This window comes from Amblyomma americanum, chromosome 10, assembly GCF_052857255.1.
Source record: "Amblyomma americanum isolate KBUSLIRL-KWMA chromosome 10, ASM5285725v1, whole genome shotgun sequence".
Taxonomy (NCBI): Eukaryota; Metazoa; Arthropoda; class Arachnida; order Ixodida; family Ixodidae; genus Amblyomma; species Amblyomma americanum.
Window position 1 is genome coordinate 148,845,026 of NC_135506.1, and position 21,346 is coordinate 148,866,371.

The 21,346-nt window shown below is 49.6% G+C and overlaps 1 protein-coding gene across 3 annotated transcripts in view; it reads left to right on the forward strand.

Moving 5' to 3' along the window:
- The window catches only part of LOC144106297 (putative thiopurine S-methyltransferase), a 452,029-nt gene that overhangs the window by 332,529 nt on the left and 98,154 nt on the right, over positions 1 to 21,346 (forward strand). For 2 of the 3 annotated variants that reach the window (XM_077639078.1, XM_077639079.1), the window contains 2 exons: positions 288 to 332; positions 423 to 591. The exons of the other annotated variant lie outside the window; for it this stretch is intronic. In XM_077639078.1, the coding sequence (XP_077495204.1) occupies positions 288 to 332; positions 423 to 535 (158 nt within the window). In that variant the 3' untranslated portion in view covers positions 536 to 591. Of the gene's footprint in view, positions 1 to 287; positions 333 to 422; positions 592 to 21,346 lie in introns of those variants that run through there. 3 annotated transcript variants of the gene reach the window in all.

The window sequence follows — 21,346 nt, forward strand, 5'->3', positions numbered from 1 at the left end:
GCTAAACCACAGCCAATTTTTTTGGAAGCGCCACCACCCGCTCTCAGAAATCACGTGCTCGATGTGCGCGCTGCCCAAGCCGCAATCCAGTGCCGCCTCGGTTCGCCATTGGTGTTCCGTATGCGGTCAACTATGGTTCAAGCACCGCAGCAGCGGCGCTCAAAAACCACGGTACCGAGAAGAGCAATCGTCGGCCATTTTTTTATATGATGGATATCATGGGTAGGGTATCTATCTTGAGTACGTTCATCAATTCAGTGAAAACTAACATGCAAAACTTCCCGCAGGCTTTCCGAGGAACCTTCCTCTACCACTGATACGACGGCTTTACGGTAAGAAACAATGCGACGCCAGCGGACGAGCTGTACGGCCTCCAACGGCCAGCCGTGCAGCGTATCTCTTTATTTTTCCTTTTATTGCAGGGGAAGACTACCAGATTACCCAGCTTGGCGTCACGTTCATAGAGCGCTCGTACGTCAAAAACAAGATCATCAGGGAGACCCTGTGGCACTTGAAGAAAGGCAGCACTTGTTGATATGTGACGGTGGCCGGGATAAACCCATGTGTTGAAGAATAAATGCGTTTTCTAATGCATGAGCATTATTCGCCTCATTCGTGGCGTGTATACAAAAGCGTCCACACTTTCTGTCCACAAAGTAACTCGTTCACGCTACACGAGAAGTTGCTCGGGAAGAGAAACATGCATCGCACGATCCCTACAGCAGGCTGTGACGGGAGCAGCCACTTCTCAGTGCAGTCGCGCATCCCTCAGCCGCTGCACTGGTACGAGGACTCGCCGCCATCTATGCATATCAAGTAGAGAATGACCAATTCTCCAGAGAAGAGACGCCGAGTGCCTATATAACAAATATAGAGAGGAGCAGAAGAGATGAGCACGCAAAAGAGTATCGGCACTACCAGTACGTGCCGCTTCAGTCCTCAACGGATGCTACAATAGAATAACCATCGTCGAATGCTTCATTGGAAGATGGGCGACAGGAGCGTCCAGCTCAATGTCAACAGGCGAACGTTGCACCAAGAGTTGCAGTCTCTCCGAACGCACGCCGAGCGAAGAATGCCAAAGCTATGCGACAGAAGCGCCAAGGCGACGACGAATTTAGAGCGCGAAAATGCCACAAAACGCCAGTGCTGTAAAAAGGGAACGGCAACCGACCAGCCGGACTACAGCGCTGCCACCAACTAGTGTGGAGTTGTCGCGAATTGGTAACACATCCTCAACTGCAGAAGGGGAAGGCTACCGCGAGCAGGTAGGTTGCTTGTTTTTTTAGGAAAAGGAGATAGCGCCATATCTGTCTCACATATCGGCGGACACCTGAACCGCACCGTAAGGGAAGGGATGAAAGAGGGAGTAAGAGAATAAAGGAAGAAAGAGGTGCCGTAGTGGAGGGCTCCAGAGTAATTTCGAGCACACGGGCGCCTTAGCCTTTCGCCTCCATCGAAACGCAGCCTATGCAGTCGGATTCGAATTCGCGAACGCCAAATCAGTAGCCGAGCGCCCTATGAGGTTCGAACGGGAAAAATTGATTTCCTTCAAAAATATAATGTCATTACAATGAAACAGTTCGGATTTAGGCAGCACTCATCTACAGAACTGGCACTGCTCCGACAAAAAGAATTCATTCTCACGAACATCGAGAACAAAATGATCACTTTAGGAATATTTGTAGACTTCTCAAAAGCCTTTGACAGAATAAATCATACTACCCTTCTCTTAAAACTTTCTGCATACGGTATTAGGGATAAGATGCTTAATTTAATTTCCAATTACCTCAGTAACCGCGAACAGTTTGTCACTGTCGATAATTTTCACTCTGCTTAAACATGGAGTTCCCCAGGGAAGCTTACTGGGTCCGCTGCTATTCAATATATATATATTAACGATCTAATAAATATAGATAAAGAAGTTGAATATGTATTGTATGCAGACGACACCACTTTTTTTTTTAACTGGCTCAGACGTAAATGGCTTAGTGGCAAAAGGAAATGAAGTCTTGGATAAACTGCATCTGTGGTCTATCAAAAATTCTCTCTTAGTTAATTCAAGTAAAACAAAAGCTGTATTTTTCAGAGCCAAAAACACGAATTATAACATAGAAAATCCTCTGAGAGATTTTTTTTACAGGTCTGGAATAAAGTTGACTTGACTTGACATGGCCTAGGCCTGCTAGGCCAGGGTATACGTAGCGTAAGCGCGGCGACATCTGGTTCGGAAGAGTTAATATATGAAATGTGCGCATTCACTCATCATCATCATTAGCCTGACTACACCCACTGCAGGTCAAAGGCATCTTCCATGTTCCTCCTATTAACTCGGTCCTTTGCCAGCTGCGCCCACCCTATGCTTGCAAACTTCCTAGTCTCATCCGCCCATTTAACCTTCTGCCGTCCCCTGCTAGGCTCGCCTTCTCTTGGAATCCACTCCGTTACCCTTAAGTACCAGCGGTTATCTTGCGTTCGCAGTACATGCCCTGCCCAAGCCCATTTCTTCCTCTTGTTTTCGACTAGGATGTCATTAACACGCGTTTGTTCCCTCACCCACTCTGCCCGCTTCCGGTCTCTTAACGTTACACCAATCATTTTCCTTTCCATGGCTCGCTGTGTTGTCCTTAACTTAAGCTGAACCCTTTTCGTTAGCCTCCACGTTTCTGCCGCGTAGGTGAGTACCGGTAGGATACAGCTGTTGTACACTTTTCTCTTGGGGGATATTGGTAAACTATTCATGATCTGAGAGAACCCGCCATATGCGCTCCACCACATTAGGCTACTTCGGCTACTTTAACTATCTCACCCATATTGCTAATGACATTGCCATCCTTGTCTCTTAACGCATACAACTAGTTTTTCCATTTGCCTAGTTTCCTCTTCACAGCTTTTAGGCTGCCTCCGTTCTTTAGACCATGCTCGATTCTCTCCATATTAAACTTCCTTATCTCGGATACCTTGCGCTTATTTCTTTTTGCGCCTTTATTTACGGTTGAACATCGAGCCGTCGTGGCGTCGTGCTGGCTCCCCTATCTGGATGCATGTGTGTGCCTCCCAGACTTTTGCGCGACCGCGCGCGGTAAAATAAAACAAAAAAAAACAGCGAGGAAGGAACCCCGGAGAGCGCGTCAACCTTGCGTGGGCTTTTCACTCAGCTCGGGAGATCGCTGCGAGCAGCCGAGGCGAGCGGACGCGTGTCACATGCGCTCCGCAGTTTTTGGGCTTTTTGACCCATCAAACCGTACTGGACCACCAAGATTTTGGCTGGGATCGACGCCAGAACGGAAGAGGACCACGAGGATCCTAAATTCAAGCGGGTGGGTCCAATATTTTCTATTTTATCGGACATTGAATTTCCCACGTGGGTGGCAAAACGGTAGGCCTAACAAGGCCTAGCACGAGAGCGGGGCTCCGCGGGCTCCCCGGCCTCGGCCCGAGGTAGAGACGACCCGGAGCGATGTCCCGATCGACTAACGTTAACCTCGAGCAATCATCGATGAGAGGACCGACAGATTTTATGACGGAAACCCAAGAAATCATGGAGGAGGATTTTCACGATGCCACCAAGCCCGACTTCGTGCAAGACCGAAGCGAGCACGCGGCAGGCACCAAAGACCCGAGAGGCAGCACCCCAGTGTAAAGAAGACCACAGGCAGAGAATAGCAACGGCCAGGATTGGGAAGTCGCCATGTCCAAGAGACAGAGGAGACGCCAGCGAGACGGCAACGGACCGAGCGGCCAAGAATTGGCGGGAACGGCGCTAGGGAACGGAAATTCCCTAGCCGACGTAAAGGTCACAGATGGCGCGCCAGCTGCGCCGAAAAGAGGAGGAGAGGGAGTACCGCGGAGGAGACTGCCTCCGCTCCCCAAGGACGATTTAAAGATAGTGCTCAGACCGAGGGGACTTGTAGTCAAGAGCCTGCAAACTCACCAAGTAGCGCGAGTGGTGGTAGCGGCTGCCGGGCCCGGATGCAAGATGGAAGATTTGATCATTCGGCTGCGCAACGGCTCCGACATCATAATAGTAAGCACCGACAACGAAGAAGCGGCCCAACGTATACGGCGCATCACGCAGCTAACGTTTGGGAACAACAGCTACGCCATCAACGCACACGTGGCGGCGCCGGAGGGCACGCTGCGGGGGGTCATCCACGGGGTGGACCCGGGGACCTCGCCGGAAGGACTCACAGCGAACCTTAGGGTCCGAACACAAGGAGTCAAGATCTTGGCAGCCAGGATGTTGGGAAGACCAAGCACGGCGGTCATCACCTTTGACGGCCCCATAATTCCGAAACAAGTACTCTATTACGGTGGAGAGATGGGGTGCTACCCTTACCGCCCGACGAGACAAGTATGCTACGTATGCTGCCAGCAGGGCCACCGGTCGGACGTCTGCCCGACCCCGGGGGCCAAGGCCTGCAAGCAATGCGGCTGCCAAAACCCAGCTGACCAACACCAATGCACTCCTAAACGCCTGATCTGCGGGGGCAACCACGTGGTGGGCACGCGGGACTGCAAGCAACGACTCAAGACGGCCAGCGAACTGCGAGGACGTCCCCAAGGACCGCAGCAGCAAAGGCGCAGCCGCAGCCGAAGCATAGGCGGCGCAGAAGACCACGGTGGTTCCGGGACGAGGGCCAGGACCAAGCTCAACAAAGCTTCAATGGCAACCGGAGCGGGTCGCGGAGCTAGAGCCGCAACCGGGGCAGGAGCCAGAGCCGAGGGTCCTACCGGGACGGGTCCTATCCACCCCTGGGCGGCCTGGCCCAGCAGCAGCAGCAGCAGCAGCAGTAGAAACAGCAAAAGAAGAGCGGCGGCGGCGTTAAGGTGAGCTGGGGGGCTGGCCCTCCCAAAATGCTTTTTGCTCAGCACTCGGGATCAAACAACAACACACAAACAACGGCCTACAGGCAACTCATTGAGGAAAACAAGAGTCTTAAACGCGAACTCGAGCTATACCAAGAGAAAACGCGCCAACTCAAAGAGGATAGACGACCTAATCAGAGAAATGCAGGAACAAAGGCGGGCGGGGTACTCGCCAGTCAGGACGCCAACACCACCACCGCAGGTCGGGGCACCAGTACAACAAAATACAGAGGAGAAAAGCTTCAACGACGAGATGAGAAGCTTTATGACTAGCATGCAAAGCCAGATGCAACAAACACAACAAAAAATAGCTTTGCAGGATCAAAGCTTTCGCACCTATGTTAAAAATCAAAACACGCAAAAGACCACCAACGATGCCAGAGACAGGCTATATAACGAAGGAAGATTCAGATCAGAAACTCAGAATGCAAACTCAAACAACGCAACATGGCAGGACAAAACCAACTAGAAGTATGGCAGTGGAACTGTAGGGGCTACACGCGCAAGCAGGGGCTCCTGCAACAGTTCATATACACTCGAGAAAGACCACCGGGCGTAATAATGCTACAGGAAACAAATAGCACCACCACACTCAGGGGCTACACGTGTCAGGAGAGCACATACAGAAATTGAAGACACCCAGATAGAACATGTAATAACGGAAGTAATTTCCAAAAAGAAGAGGAAGGCTAGAAGCACGTACATAATAACCGATACAGCCCGCCTAAGCAGACAAAAGGTAACTTTATAAAGCTCTTTGCGGAAGCCAAGAGACTAGCGGGGCAAAACACTTTAATTATCGCGGGAGATTTTAACGCGAAAAGCCCGCGCTGGGGCTATAAAAAGGAAGATAAGAAGGGTAGGGGCATCTGCACGTCGGCAGAGAATACCGGGTGCGAGCTACTAACCGACGAAAACCAACCGACCAGACAGGGAAGCAGCGTCAGTCCAGACACGTATCCCGACCTAACCTTTATCAGGGGCGCCAAGCAGGCAGAGTGGGAAAACCTGCTCAAGTACCTAGGCAGCGACCACCACATTATAAGAGTCAGCACGGTGGCAGACAACGTCAAGAGGAAAATTGGCACAGCTCGGCTAACGGATTAGGACGCCTTTAGAGCTCACTGCCGCAAATGAAGGGCGACATCACTCTTGGAGCCAACAACTCAGACAGATCCAGGAAATGTACACGCAAGAATTGGACAGAGCCGAACACCGGAGGTGGACAAGCGACTCCTCAAGCTATGGAAGGCTAGACGCGGGCTCACCAAAAGATGGAAGAGACAAAAGCTAAACAAGAAACTCCAAAAGAAAATAGCGGACATCGCTAAACAAACGGAGGAATACGCGACGCAGCTGGCCAGACAAGGGGGGCAACAGTTTAGCAACTCGCTAAACGGTACTCTCATCACGGCCAAAACGTGGCGCATCCCCAAGGCCCTAATGGACCCCAGCAAGAACAAATCGGAGAGCGGCAAATCGATCCAAAGACTGGTCAACCAGTACGAGGGCTCTGACGAGCAGCTCCTGAAAGAAGTCAGAGACAAGTGCTACGGGAAAGATCAAATCGAAGGCTACGAAGGGGAATACCTCGGCGAGGAAAATCCGAACATGGACAAACCCATCGCGAGAGAGGAAGTTACCGAGGCCGTTAGAGCGGCCACGAAGAACACGGCGGCGGGAGCGGACAAGATTCGAAACTCGCTCATAAGAAATTTAAGCGACGAGGCAATCGATAAGCTGACATCGTACCTCAACACGCCGTTGTGGTCATGATACCCAAGCCGGGCAAGAAGCTACAAATCGAGAACCTCGGGCCAATTTCGCTCACGTCGTGCCTGGAAAAACTGTATGAGAGAGTAGCAACCAAAAGAATCCAGCAACACCTGGAGAACGGCAGACGGTATCCCGACAGCATGTACGGCTTCAGGGCGAACCTTTCGACTCAGGACGTCCTCCTACAATTAAAAGAGGTACTCGACACAATCTCTAAGGCGGGCGAAAACGTTGTGATGGCGCTCGACATCAAAGGCGCCTTCGACAACGTCAGCCACGCGGCCATAATGGAAGGCCTCAACAACACCATCTGTGGAAGGAAAGTACACGACTACGTCAAGGACTTCCTAACCAATAGAACGGCTACGGTAAGGCTGGGGGAGCTGAGAAGCGACACCTTCACCACCCCGTGCAAAGGCACACCCCAAAGCTCCGTAATATCCCCCGTGCTGTTTAACGTGGCGACGATCGGCCTGGCTAAAAGACTCGGTGAGATCCACGGCATCCAACACGCGATGTACGCGGACGACGTCACGGTATGGGTCACCCGATGATCGCTAGGAGAAAAGCAAGAGAGACTCCAAGAGGCGGTGAGCTGCATCGAAAAATACACCAGAGAAAGGGGACTAATTTGTTCTACGGAGAAATCCGAACTCCTGAGAGTCGGAAGACACCCCACCCAAGCAACACTGGAGGTTAAACTCGAAGGTCAAAACATTCCCGAAAAGAACATGATCAGAATCCTGGGCATGTGGCTACAAGGCAGCAGGAAGTGCAGCCACACCATCAGACTGCTGAGCAAAGCGACGGAGCAAGTGGGCCGGATGATCAACAGGGTTTCCCAAAAAAGATACGGCATGAAAGAAGAAAGGCAGCAATGTGGGCTAGTTGGTTACACATTTTGGTTTGAATAACGCGCTACACACTAACAAAACGACACCGGAACGACGGACACAGGACAAGTGCGCACTAACAACTAAAATTTATTCTGGTACGAAGGTACATAAATACATTCCACGAACATGCTGAAATAATCAATTCATTTCCAACGGCTGTGTCGCACGCTCCTTCGTTTTTTTATTAGATGCACCTCCTCACTTGATAACAACACCGAGGGTGTGCTTACGCACTCTTCTTCGGCATCCAATATCTCAAAGGCTTCTTTTATTTCCCTTTCTTTCTTTTCCTTTGCCCGACCTAAAATTGCTGTCTGATCAAAGTATGGTGAACATTTGTGATTTGCGCAATGGGGGGCGAGTATTCCAGGATTCGTTATTTTTCCTAAGTTATTACTGCGCTCTTTCATCCTGGTGTTTAGACATCTGCCTGATTGACCTATGTAGCTCATGCCACACGACAGGGGAATTTTGTACACTATACCGGTGGCACATTCTACGAACTTTTCTTGATATGCGATACCACAAGTGTTAGCCAATTTTTTCTTCAACTTATTCATTTCGTGACAAAGGCTCACTAATTTTCTGGGCGCGGTAAACACCACGGGAACACCATATCTGTCTGCTACTTTCTTTAAGCCGTGCGAAACATTATGTACACAAGGGATGACAACAACACCAGCACCCTGCTCTGCATGCTTTTTCTGCGGTATTTTTCTCTTCAGTAGCTTTTGTAGATTCTTTTCAGCCACTGACGTAATTAGCGCGTCAGGGTACCCACTCATCCTTAGCCTACCAATTTGCCTCTTGATGCTACACTCTACCTGATGGGAACACGATTTCTTAAGACACTGCGCCAAACTGTTACTTGCTATACTTCTTTTCACCAACTTAGAGTGCGCGGAATGATAACTTAAGAAGCTTTTTCCCGTTTTCGTCAGGTACGTCCAAAACGTGTGCTTGCCACCTTCTTTTATCTCTATGTCCTAGAATCTAATCACAGAGTTCTGTGGCAGCTCGAACGTGAATTCCAGCCCGGCGAAAACCTCTCGGAAAACATCTAATATGCTGCTTACTGACAATCGGTTCGCAATCGGTTCGAAATCGGTTAAGAAATCGTGTTCGCATCAGGTAGAGCGTAGCATCAAGAGGAAAATTGGTAGGCTAAGGATGAGTGGTTACCCTGACGCGCTAATTACGTCAGTGGCTGAAAAGAATCTACAAAAGCTACTGCAGAGAAAAATACCGCAGAAGAAGCATGCAGAGCAGGATACTGGTGTTGTTGTCATCCCTTATGTACATAATGTTTCGCACGGCTTAAAGAAAGTAGCAGACAGATATGGTGTTCCCGTGTTGTTTACCGCGCCCAGAAAATTAGTGAGCCTTTGTCACGAAATTAATAAGTTGAAGAAAAAATTGGCTAACACTTGTGGTATCGCACACCAAGAAAAGTTCGTAGAATGTGCCACCGGTATAGTGTACTAAATTCTCCTGTCATATGGCATGAGCTACATAGGTCAATCAGGCAGATGTCTAAACACCAGGTTGAAAGAGCACAGTAATAACTTAGGAAAAATAACGAATCCTGGAAATTTCGCCCCCCATTGCGCAAATCACAAATGTTCACCGTACTTTGATCAGACAGCAATTTTAGCTCGGGCAAAGGAAAAGAAAGAAAGGGAAATAAAAGAAGCCTGTGAGATATTGGAGGCCGGAGAAGAGTGCGTAAGCACACCCTCGGTGTTGTTATCAAGTGGGGAGGTGCATCTAATCAAAAAACGAAGGAGCGTGCGACACAGCCGTTGGCAATGAATTGATTGTTTCAGCATGTTCGTGGAATGTATTTATGTACCCTCGTACCAGAATATTTTTAGTTGTTAGTGCGCACTTGTCCTGGGTCCTTCGTTCCGGTGTCGTTTTGTTTGTGTGTAGCGCGTTATTCAAACCAAAATGGAAGAAGAAGATACACTCAAACTCGTCGGCAGCCTGGTCGTCAGCCGAGTCATCTACTCACTACCATACCACCCGATGACCAAGGGAGAGAGGGAACAGGTGGATACGATACTCAGGTAAACCTACAAGATGGCCCTTCACCTGCCAAAAAAACACGTCGAACGAGAAGTTGCTCCAACTGGGCATCAGCAACACCTTCAGCGAACTGGCGGAAACCTTGCTCGAAACGCAGATCAGACTGAGAAGCACTGCTGCAGGGACAGCGCTCCTGACTAGGTTGCGAAGGGATACGAGTGGATACGCAGACAGATACGCAGACATACCCGACAACCTAAGAAAAATAAAATAAACGTTAGGCCGCTACCCAAGAACATGGACCCTAACCTCCACGAGCGCAGGAGACAGGCGCGGGCTGAACATGTGAAAAACACACTAGCGCGACTGAGCAATACGGTATACACGGATGCCGCCACATACCCGCGAGGAGAGGACCGCGCGGCCTTAGCGGTGGTGGTGGATTGCACAGGAAACCTAATCACATGCGCGACGGCGAAAATCGCCAGTACCGCAGAGGCCGAGGAAATTGCCGTGGCGCTGGCGGCAGCAGAAGGCTACAGAACAGGCGGGCCTCTAAACATCCTAACAGACTAAAAGGAGGCGTGCAGGAATTACACAAGGAGCAGGATAAGCAGAACCGCCCTAAAGATCCCCGGTGGGGTCAAGCTCCCCAGGAGAGACATTACACACAAGGTAATATGGATTCCGGCCCATGCAATCATAGAGGGCAACGAAAGGGCAGACAGCCTAGCTCGAGAAACCACGTTCCGAGCCGGGCCGTCGCATGCCCCGGAGTATCGCCCACACACGTGTGAGGGAGGATATACAGACATCCTAAACCTACACAGGGGGACGAGAGCTAAATACCCCCCACCGCATAAAGCCCTGACGAAAGAGGAAGCAACGTTTTGGCGCAGACTGCAAACAAACTCCTTCCCAAATTTATACATCCTAAACAAAATGTACCGAACGCAGTACAGAGATACCTGCCCCTGGTGCGGGGCCACACCCACACTCTACCACATCACATGGGAATGTAAACGCAACCAAACATTCCACCAACACAACAACCCGAGTGAGGAGCAATGCGAGAGTCGGCTCACCAGCTGCGAGCGCACGGCCCATGGGGCTTTAGTGCAGCACGCAAGTGAGGTAGCTAGGCTCAGTGGAGCACTGGAATAGGGGCCCAACCTTACTTAAGAGGCCTCAAGTCGCCAGCGCAGTGAAGACGACGGAGGCCTTGAGACGCCAAGCCCTTGAAATCACCCAAATAAAGTTTTTTGTCTCTCTCTCTCTCACTCAGCTAGCCGGCGCGGCGCGAAAGTAAACATAGCGACGCGCGGCGTCGATTTCTCTGGTATGTCGGAGAAGTTTCTGCTCGTTGACGGAAAGGGGGTAACCTTGTCCGCGCTAAAGAGATACCCTCTCCCCTTCGCTCCTGCGTCGATGACTCCGCGCGGCGAGAATGACCTAGATGTTTCGGGACGATGATTTCCGCCCTCGATCAATGGGGTCGCGTGCCCGGCCCGAGAAGGAGGAGTTTGTGCAGTTTAAGCTGCGTGTATGTGCGAGCCTGCCTTGGCGCGAAGAACAAACAGACACGGTCTGCGCCTATAAATGAGGGGCTTCAACCGCTGTCGGTTAGCCCGAGCCGCCGTTTAAGCTTCTGAGAAGCGCGCCCGCTCGACTCCCGGGAGAACACCATCGCCCAGCCACGGACCAGCGAGGCACAGCGAGGCACCCCCGACAGACACATGTCCAGCGACCTTCTATTTTTTTAAATAACACTGAAATTGAAGTGGTAACGAGCTTTAAATCACTGGGCGTGTATTTCTCAGAAAACATGACATGGGATGATCACGTAAACTATATCGTTGGCAAGCTATCTAGGACAGCTGGCGTTATGCGCCGTTACTGCTACAATTTTCCCATACCTGTTAACATGCTCATATATAACTCTTTATTTTCCTCTTTATTAAATTACGCGTTTTCTGTATGGGCAACAACAACAGCTGGAAACATTAGCAAACTTACCGTCTTGCAAAAAAGGGCTTTACGCCTCGCCTGTAAAGTTCCATATCGCTTTCACACAGCAGGCCTATTCAAGAAGTACCACATAATACAAGTTCCATCGATGAACCATCACAGACTGTGCCGCTTATATAAACTCAGTTTAATAAAAAATAATGATGCCATTACTAGCCTAGCAAGGCTAGAGAAAAACATTTCTGCTTATAATGTGCGCCATCCTGAGATGTGGTATGTTCCAAAATGCAGAACCAATTATGGAAATCAAATGATAAAATTTAAATTGCCTACACTTCTGAATCACATGATAAAGGATTCTAACATTGACATATCAGATATATCACCAAAAGAACTGCGTTTATTGTTTGTATAATGCTGTGATATGATTTTCTAGTTCTTCTTGCCTGTTTTATACTAACGTTTTCAACGATGTTGCCATATCCGACTGTGTTCTCTTGCTGCACGCTTCTGTCCTACCCCGTGTGTTGGGGGGTCAGGGCTTTTAAAAATGTTCACACAGCTTTTCTCCTGTCCTCCTCGCAGCATCTTTTTGTTGTGGAATAAATTTCAAATTCAAATTCAAAACGTGCGCCAACCTGCGGATCGGCCCCGTCGTGCTGCTCAGGTCGTCGGACTGTCGCGGTGCCCGGAGAACAAATTGTTGTTTTCATTATTTGTCTCTCTCCGTGTTAGTGCACTTCAGGTGCAAATATTTCGTTGGATTGTATCTCTCTATTGTTACTTTGCACGAGTTCCATTGTATTTGTTAATCACTTCGTATCTGCTCGTACGAGTGATTGTGAAATACTATGGTTCGTGTCTTTGCTGTATAAACTTTGGTTTGTTTTGCGAACTTTGGCTCTGACCCATTCTCTGGCTTGCGACCGGCGAAAGCTGGGCACCAAACGACCAACCCCCTTGTCATTGGTAGCTGGTCTCCGGCTGAGCTTCCCACGCCGAGTCGAGGGCATCTCCTCTGTGACCGAGACCGCTACCCCCACACGCTCTAAGGGTGTCTGGGAGCGCACGCAAAAGTGCGCTACGTAGTGACTACGGTGCTGCCGTCAACCTTCAGGAGCTGGTCGTGTCATTTTCCACTCAACCCCCTGTTGACGGTGATCCCGAGCCACGCGGGACTACGTTGCGCGTCTTTGACGACCACGTATTAATCCCGTCAAGAGCTAGCAGGTTTGTTACCGTAGATTGCGACAACATCACTGGAACTCGTGGCATCGCTGAAACCAACATGTCGCTGCTCCTTGGTCGGCAAGTCTGCATTCCTCGCGGAGTTGTTGAGCTGAATAATGCCCGAACCGAGCTCTTGGAAAGCAATTTTGGCTGTGAAGCTCAGTGTTTGCCTGGCAGAACAGTTATTGCGTATTTCTAAGAACTCGGCGGCTTCACGGGACAGCACGCTTTGTCGGAAGCCCCGGCATCAGTAGAGGCAGCAACCACTCCCATAAAAACTGACGTGAACCCGACCCTCCCGTCTAATCAGAAATGCTGCCTTGAAAGCGTTATCCAGTCTTTCTGTGACTGCTTCGCTTCGACCTCTAAGGTTAGGCAGACACCGCTCACTAAGCACCGAATTATAGTCGACGCCAACCAGCGGCCGATATGTCAGCCGCCCTACCGGATCTCTTCAAAGCAGCGTGGTGCCATTCGCCGTCAAGTTCAAGAAATGCTCCAGGACGATGTGATACAGCCGTCGACAAGCCCGTCGGCGTCGCCTGTTGTTCTAGTAGCAAAGAAAGATGGAACCCTGTGGTTCTGCGTTGATTACCGACGTTTAAACAAAGTTACAAAAAAGGATGTTTATCCTCTTCCGCGCATTGATGACTCCCTAGATCGGCTGCGCCACGCCAAGTACTTCTCATCACTAGATTTACGCAGCGGCTATTGGCAAATCGAGGTGGGCGAACGCGACCGGGAAAAGACCGCCTTTGTTACACCGGACGGTCTGTACGAATTCCGGGTGCTCCATTTCGGCCTGTGCTCGGCTCCTGCAACCTTCCAGCCAGCGCCTCCTCTATTTTTACAATGCCAGCCGAATCGCCCGCTTCGCAATGGGAGCCGCCGGTACGCCTCATTTCAGTTAGTTGCCGCGCTGCGGCGCTACCCACATGGTTGGACTGCTTGCGTCATGCTTACGTATAGGCGCGCGCTGTTGGCATTCTGGTTATCGCTCTGCCCCTCTCCTACCCCATGCGTCTGTCAGATTCTGGCTTCGTACCCCTTCTTGTGTAGCTCTCGTTTCATCCGCGGCGCGGCGCTTCTGCCAGCGCCAGCGGCTGGAGCTTTGCTCGCTGTTCGCAGAGGCGGGCTGAGGCGTTCGCGCCGCTGATCACTTGACGATTGCGGCTGGCATATTTGAGGCGCTGCTTGGAGTGTTTGCGGCACCTATTAATACGAAAGCAACTATAGGCTCATGACTACAGGGCCGATTTGGACCAAATCTATGTCCAACCTCATGTCACTACGGCCAACACGATGGTGACCTCTAAATTTGACCTCCCCACCCCCGAAATATGAATTCGACAGATTTGGACCAAAATCGATTTTCAACCTTATTTCACAACAACGAACACGATAGCGACCTCCAAATTTGGCCTAGGCCACTCCAAAACTTGCCCCCACCTCAAAATATGACATAGAAGCAGACATTCACCCAGCTGATTACGTTACATTCAAGTAAAGATATTAGAAAATTCATAAACAATTGCGCACTCTTTAATCAACATCTCCGCCACACATCAGCGACACAAGCATCAACACTGTGCAAAAGGCTTTCGCCTCACCGCACTTTCGGTCAACAAAGTGCCCCCCCCCCCCCCCGAATATTTGCTGTTCCTTGCAGACGAATAAAGCGCTGCAAGCTGTTACTTTACTTCGTTGTGTGGCCGCATTGTTAAAGAAAATTGTTTTGTGCGGGTAAATGGTGTGGTCCGCGAAGCTGACAAACTGCTGTCATCGTAGCAGCTGTAAAATGGCAGCATTTAATTATGTGCCTTACGTCTGCTGCTTTCAGTTTTGCGTCAAGTCCGCGAGTTTTTAAGCTTATCTATGTGGAGCTGAGGAATTCACGGCATAGAATGCATCAAAGACCTGTGGTGTTTACGTACGTTTATTTACATATATTTACAACTATATACAGCAATAAAACATACAAGACTTTGCATGTGTCTGATGCTATATAAATTACAGCTCTTTGCATCTACAGCCATTTACACTTACAGAATTCCTGTCTATTAACTTTCATTTACAGTCAAACGAAATTTTCAGTGTAGGAAAACCACTTTCGTACACGGGAGTAGGGCGAAGCACCTCGTACGCGAGCGAATCGCAGTAGCGAACGAAACAAAACTCACCTAACGCCCGGATGGAGCCGCAGCTATCTCTCTGTACTGAGTTATACTCCATCATCTAGCTCTTATATATGGCTGGCCGGACTCAGCAATAAAAGCGATGCCACCTTTACCATCCATGCACCCTCAACATCACATATAGTCACAGTTTGAGCACTTTGCGTGAGAGTGGCTTTTTCGCGTATAATTTGGCGACAGACTTGTCCGTAATATCAAGGGCATGGTTGCTAAGGAGGGGCCTAGTAAACTTCGTGCACAAAAGCTCTAAAAACTTTCTTCTGTGAGCAAGGCCTTCGTTGTCACACACCAGCCCAGGAGCCTTCATCAAAACTAGCGGCGTGTTCGACGCTCATTCTGAGTGGCTTGGTAATGGCCTTTCTGTGTTGAAGCACAACGTCCACAAAGGCCTTAAGCGCCATCAACACAGAAACAAGTTCCTTTCTGGGGTATTTCAGCCCTCCATGATCTTGGTATTTGATGAGGCAGTCGATCGGCGAGTCTCCGACTGGCTTTTGTACAAGTTGAATGCAGCGTTCGCAGCTCCAGTTTTCTGTTATAACTCGAACGATGTATCCACCAATCATCGAGATGCTGGCTAACTCTGTATCCGGAAGGCGATGACTTGGAGATATGCACAGTTGCAATAGTTTTTCCTCGGCGGCAGTGGGGAAAAAAGCTTTTGTCCAACAACTGTTGGGGGTCACTTTAGCAGAAATGGCAGTGACACTGCAGAATGATGTAGAGCAGTTCACATTGCTTGACATCGAGGAAGACACGATGCCTGTTTTTAGCATCTTTTCCAGTCCTGATATTACACTGGCCACATCCATAGTGTCGTTGCAACCAGCGGACCTTCGCAAAATCCGAATAATGCCTCAATTGGATCACTGGAAAACTTTCGAGTGAGCACAAATTTGAATCCCTTGTCCTTCAATAAAAGACGTATGCACTCCACATTCGATTTGGTGGTGAGCAAGATTGCGTGGTGTGTCTCATTGCTGAGGTAGCTCTGTTGGCTGCTTTCTTCTTTCAGCCTCGACAGGTAAGAAATGAACTCGTGCTCGAGCCATTCTAGTCTCGGGTCCTCGGCGTCGGTGAACGGTTGGCTGTCCGGGTCGTTCTTGTGAATGTGTTGCGTTGTATTGCTAACATCCATGAGGACGAACCACCGGCGCATTACCAGCATGAATTCGACCGTTGGGTCCACTAACACGAACTCCGCATCGCATGTGCGTCCGGCCTGACTTTTCATGTATTCCAGGGCTGCTGTAACCGGAGGGGAAAAAATCTGTAGAGCAGTCTTCACGCTCATCTTCTCGATGTTGGACGGATACAAGTGGCGACGCGTGAGGAACCTCACCGGCTTTACTGTTGAGGCTCGCTGCATTTTGTAGAGCTTCTTCAGCGTTGTCTCTGTAATCTGTTTGTTGCCCCCCATATCCTTTGCCAGGAACTGCGACCTTACATTCTTTATGATGTGGCTCTGGTCGAATGCAAGAAAAATGCGCCTGGACTCATCCAAAGGGTGCGGAGCAATGGCCGTGGCAGCCCCTTTGCAGAGGATGCCCATTGCAGCGACATTGCTTTTATGGTTGTCTGTCACAAAGCGCACGATCTCAAAACCAATTTCTTCAGTTTTCTTGATGACGTACGTCATGGTCTCAGCAAGCTGGACTCCGGTGCTAACTTTCGTGAAGAAATAGGCGACAGGAATCTTAAAGCGTGCGATAAGACTACAGAGCAAAAAGCATAGCAAACTGTTGGCAAGTTAATCATTTTCGGTGCCTACCAAGTGCTGTAATTCTGGGCTCATGTGGACTTCTCCCAAAAAAGCGTCATGCTGCTTATGATACAGCAGCCGTTCCTTGATTCACATTTCATCAACTATTAAGGTGCATGCTCTTGCCTGAGAAGCAGTTAGGGTCAGCAATTCTGCCTCCAGCCTGCAGCTTACGACAGTACTGAAACCGACTTGTCCGGCTGTGAATCCAAGGTACTTTTGCAAAGTGCTCCGGCAAGGCAAATGAAGGAGGCATTCTGACCGCAGGTATTCGTATGCCTTTGCAGAGAGGCTGCGGAGGATGGTCGAATATCTGATCGTTGCTTCCGACCATGACGGCCGTTTTCGTCCGTAGTTCTTGACTTGATCGTGCATAAATGACGCTTGCAGATCGTTTTCCATGGAAGCTTCTACAATTCTCAAGAATGCGCTCACTCCAGAATCTTCTTTAAACTTGCGCACCTCTTCCTTGTAACGTACCATCGTTTGCGTAAGGGTGTTTATCTTTTGTGGAAGGGCTCTTTCTTTACGTTTCCATTTCCTGCGTTCCGCCACGATTCTGAAACATGTTTTGATGGGGTCCATCTGACAGCTGTAACTTCTTTTCAGTAACGGTGTTAAGTTTCGGCGCACGGAAGTTTTGGCGTCCCTCCGACCACTGCCAGGCAGTGAAAGCGCGTTTGTTGCAGTATACATCGCTTGCGGGTGGGATGCAGGGATGAGAGAAGTGGTAGGTTTCAAAAGCGTGTTCACAGAAGGTGATCCCACGACCAACGGGCTCGGGGGTGCATGGTTGTGTTGCCGAGATACATCTGCCGAACTGGTCATTTATGCGCAAGGTGTAACTACGGTCACAGCGTTGAGTGTTCCTGGCTCTGTAGACGCTCCTTCAGCCGTCGACGTAAAATCCTGTGAGATGTTGTGCAAGAATGGTACTGAAGAGGCGACAGAGCTGATTACATCCATATGGTCACCGGTGATGTAAGGAACAGGACCACCAAACGTGCCTCCCGCAGCCTCAACAGAGAGCTCATCACCAGTGGTTTGGAGCTCTTCCTTGCGAGGCTTTTTGACTGCTGCGCCGTCCTCGTCGAGTTCGTGTCCCGCCTCTGACAGACGTTTGGGCGGAATATAACTGCAGCTTCCAGGCGAGCTCGCTGCTTGCATTTGCGGGGCACATGAGGTAAGAATACTCGGAACCGACCCTTTTTTCAGTGTGCGCCTCTTGCAGCCCTCTCTGAAGTCCTCAGGTAGAAAATGCTTGCTGCAGACGGTGGAGCGAGACGGCGCGTAGTTGGGTGGCCAGTCCTTGCGTCCGATCACTTTCAGCCATTGCGCACGCAGCACATCGTCACTGGGAATCTCGTGAAACGAGGCATTAGCATCGATGCTGTCTGTCCTCGACCTGCACGATGGCACACAGCAGTAACGCAACGTGCAATAAAAAATGGAATCCCGCAGACTGCACTGTATCACCTTAGGAAAAGAAGCAAGGAATACGAGGTAAAAGCTAGCTTCCATGCTTTGAAGCTGAAGACGTGAACACGTATCTTATCTCTAGCAGTTACTGAACCGGTCGGTATGAAAATTCGCTTTGGTCACGCTCACTCATCGATGTTACGATGACTGCGTCTCACCACGTGCTGAAGCGGACATGATTTTTGTTTTATTTGCCTCTTCTTCTACCAGCGCTTTTTCATTTTTGTATCGCTTTCTCAGCCGTTTGTTGCCGTCAGCACCGAGCAGAACGTCCGTACAGTGAGTCGCCGAAAGTGAGTTTCCTACGTACGCACCCTTAACTGTTTTTTCTAGCGCGCCCTCTATTTCTAAAAATAAAGGAGGCGCTGGTTTTTCCGAAGCTCCCCTCTTCCCTACCTCTTGCCTCCCTACGTCGCCAATGTTTTTTACACCCGACGAGAAATTTTATTTAATAGCGCAGGAAGAAGAGCAAAAAATAAAGTGAATTCTTCTTCATAGATACCCGAAAGGGCACATCGTCCATAGCTGGTTTGTGGTGAAAGTAACCAAGACTTCCACGTGGTAGGAAGTTCAGTACGTTTGCCATTGTGAATCCTCATCTAGCAGTGCTTCAGGGGAAGACCCACAAATCTCCATGACCTTTCGGCAAGGAATTCAGCCGACTGTTTGGAAGCGTCAACGGTGAAGAACTGAACTCTTGAAGACGGAGAAAACCCCTGTTTTGATGCTTAAGGAGCTTTGTTACATGGCCGACGAGTGCACTGACCTCAACGGACGCGAAAACCTGAGCCACTGCATACGCTGCACACGAGCTGAAATTAGCAACGCAAAAACATCTTTTCGGAAAGCACCGCGCCTTTGAAGCATGAAACATCCACTACTGCTGCATGTTATCTTATTTCTCGTGAAAATTTATAAGCGACTATTTAGCAACGACGCGCGTATGTTATTATAGCAACAATACTCACAATTCGCACAGTATCACACAAAGTGCGAGGTGCTGGCCAAGAATGCCCTTCTCTATTAAAATTTCTGTAGCGCGTCGTGTTCTCGTCGAAGCAGCGTGTTGTATTTGCCGAAGCACCATGGCACGCACGCCTTTATTACATGTGTACAACCTTATTCAAACATTTTAGGCGATAATAGGTTGATTATTTGGGGCATGCCGTATTCGAGAAGTGTCATAATGCAGGCCTCCAGATTAACGTGTGCTTAAGTGTCAATACACGAGCGTTTTTCCATTCACTGTTTACCAAAATGAGGCCACCACGGTCTTGGGTTGAACACGCAATCGCTGCTAAGCAGAATACTACGACAAATAAATCTCATCATCGCATAATTATAAAACTGAGGATAAGCCGGTAACCTGGCAGCCAGGAAGTGCTTTGGCCTCACTTGCGGCGAGATGCATTTGAGAATAGAATGCGCCTTTCGCTTCTTAAAACAATTGTTGCGGACAGATGCCACGAACAGAGAAAAACAAAATGTCGTCGTACCGATGACAGCTTACCCTGGGAAAGCTAGAGCGACGGCTTGAAACTGTTGATACTTGCTAGTTTAGAAAAATGCCTTCTCGTGAGGATTTACGACATTTAACATGTTTTTTTCCTTCTCTGACATTCGTTACCAAATATGATTGAAACACAAACCTATTACTAACTACCTTTGCCCTGTGATTTCACATTTCCGCCAAGAAGTTTCAGTACTTATTCCGGAATGTTTCAGCACTGTAGCTAAAATAGATACACGATTCGAACAAGTCGCCACAATCTTTTGTAGCTAACACTGCTGTACCCCACTCTCTGTGGCCCCTTTTAAAACCAGCGCCTGCAGTGGCTCCACGATGAGCACCGCCACGCACGGCGCGCTCGATGACGCGTCAATTCCTGACACGGCCGGGCTCGAGTAGCGGCGGCGGCGGCGCGCGCTCCTCGAGGCAGGTCGCCTACCTGACAGGCAGCCTGATTACTATGAGGGATGCAGAGCGCCGCCTCACGAAGAAAGAGGCAACGTTTCAAAAACTGTCTTCGTCCGTTTTCCGTCGTCAGGCGCCACTCAGATGGTCACACTAAAGCATGGTATTCTTACACCGTGCTCTAAAGCCCCTTGATATACAAGTAGCGACACTCTCCTCCACTCCCGCGCTTTCCTTCTCGATTCTCCTCGCCCGCCGGCTGCGCGCGCTGCGCACGGCACGCTTCGCAGGCCATCGCGCGCTCGCTGGCCCGATGCATTCGCTGGCACCTGTATTCGCACCTAAGTTCAGGATTTTTTTCTCGCTCTGTTATTAAACGAAACCACTAGGAAGGGGCGCAACGTGCTTGACTCTACCATGACGCACATTTATCACCTCGTTTCAGCAATGAAAGCGCTAAACGTGTGCTCTTGCGGCATGAACAATCGCAGCGTACTATATATGGACCTCCTTCACCCTGCGACGTCGCGAAGATGCGGTGGCGCTGATGTTAGCAGCGACTTTCGCATAGTAGGCAAAACAGGTTCCGCTTGCCCGTGCCTACCGCAGCTGCCGCAGCTACCTTCGGCTGCTTCAAGCCTGTGCACTGCAGAAGCAGCATGTATTGACCAGCTGCGTCACTGCTGGATCCGCGTAGTAGCATAAAAAATATTAAATTAGCCTCGATAGGTTTCTCGCGCATAAATGCCGCATTCGGAAACTGGCTAACAGGCATTGGGCCACGGTAGTAAAGCGCGAAGTCTGGGAGTCGATAGGCACTGCCACTCAATGCACTTAATAGCATGCAAGTTACTGCGTTCATTCACCTGAACTTCAGGATAGTAGGCTGGTAATTGTTCAAGGAAAAAAAAAAGACATATGCAGCTGCAAACGTACTTATCACCTTGAGCCGGAGTGCACGGGGCGCCGACAGGTTCACTCGCCCCCAAGGAATACGTTCTTTTGTTAATAGCACACCATGTTTTAATGGCGCGTTTTATGACATTTAATATTTACTTGAAACTGTTTCTTGATATGACGACGTAATTATTTCATTCGAGTAGTAAGAAGTCTGGTAAGATGTGTCAATCTTTCGCGGTCGCGTTGGTGTGCTTAGAATAGCGTACCTACGCCATATGCCATATGCTTTTTCATTGCATCATGCATGTGCCATGTTTCATGAGGTAGT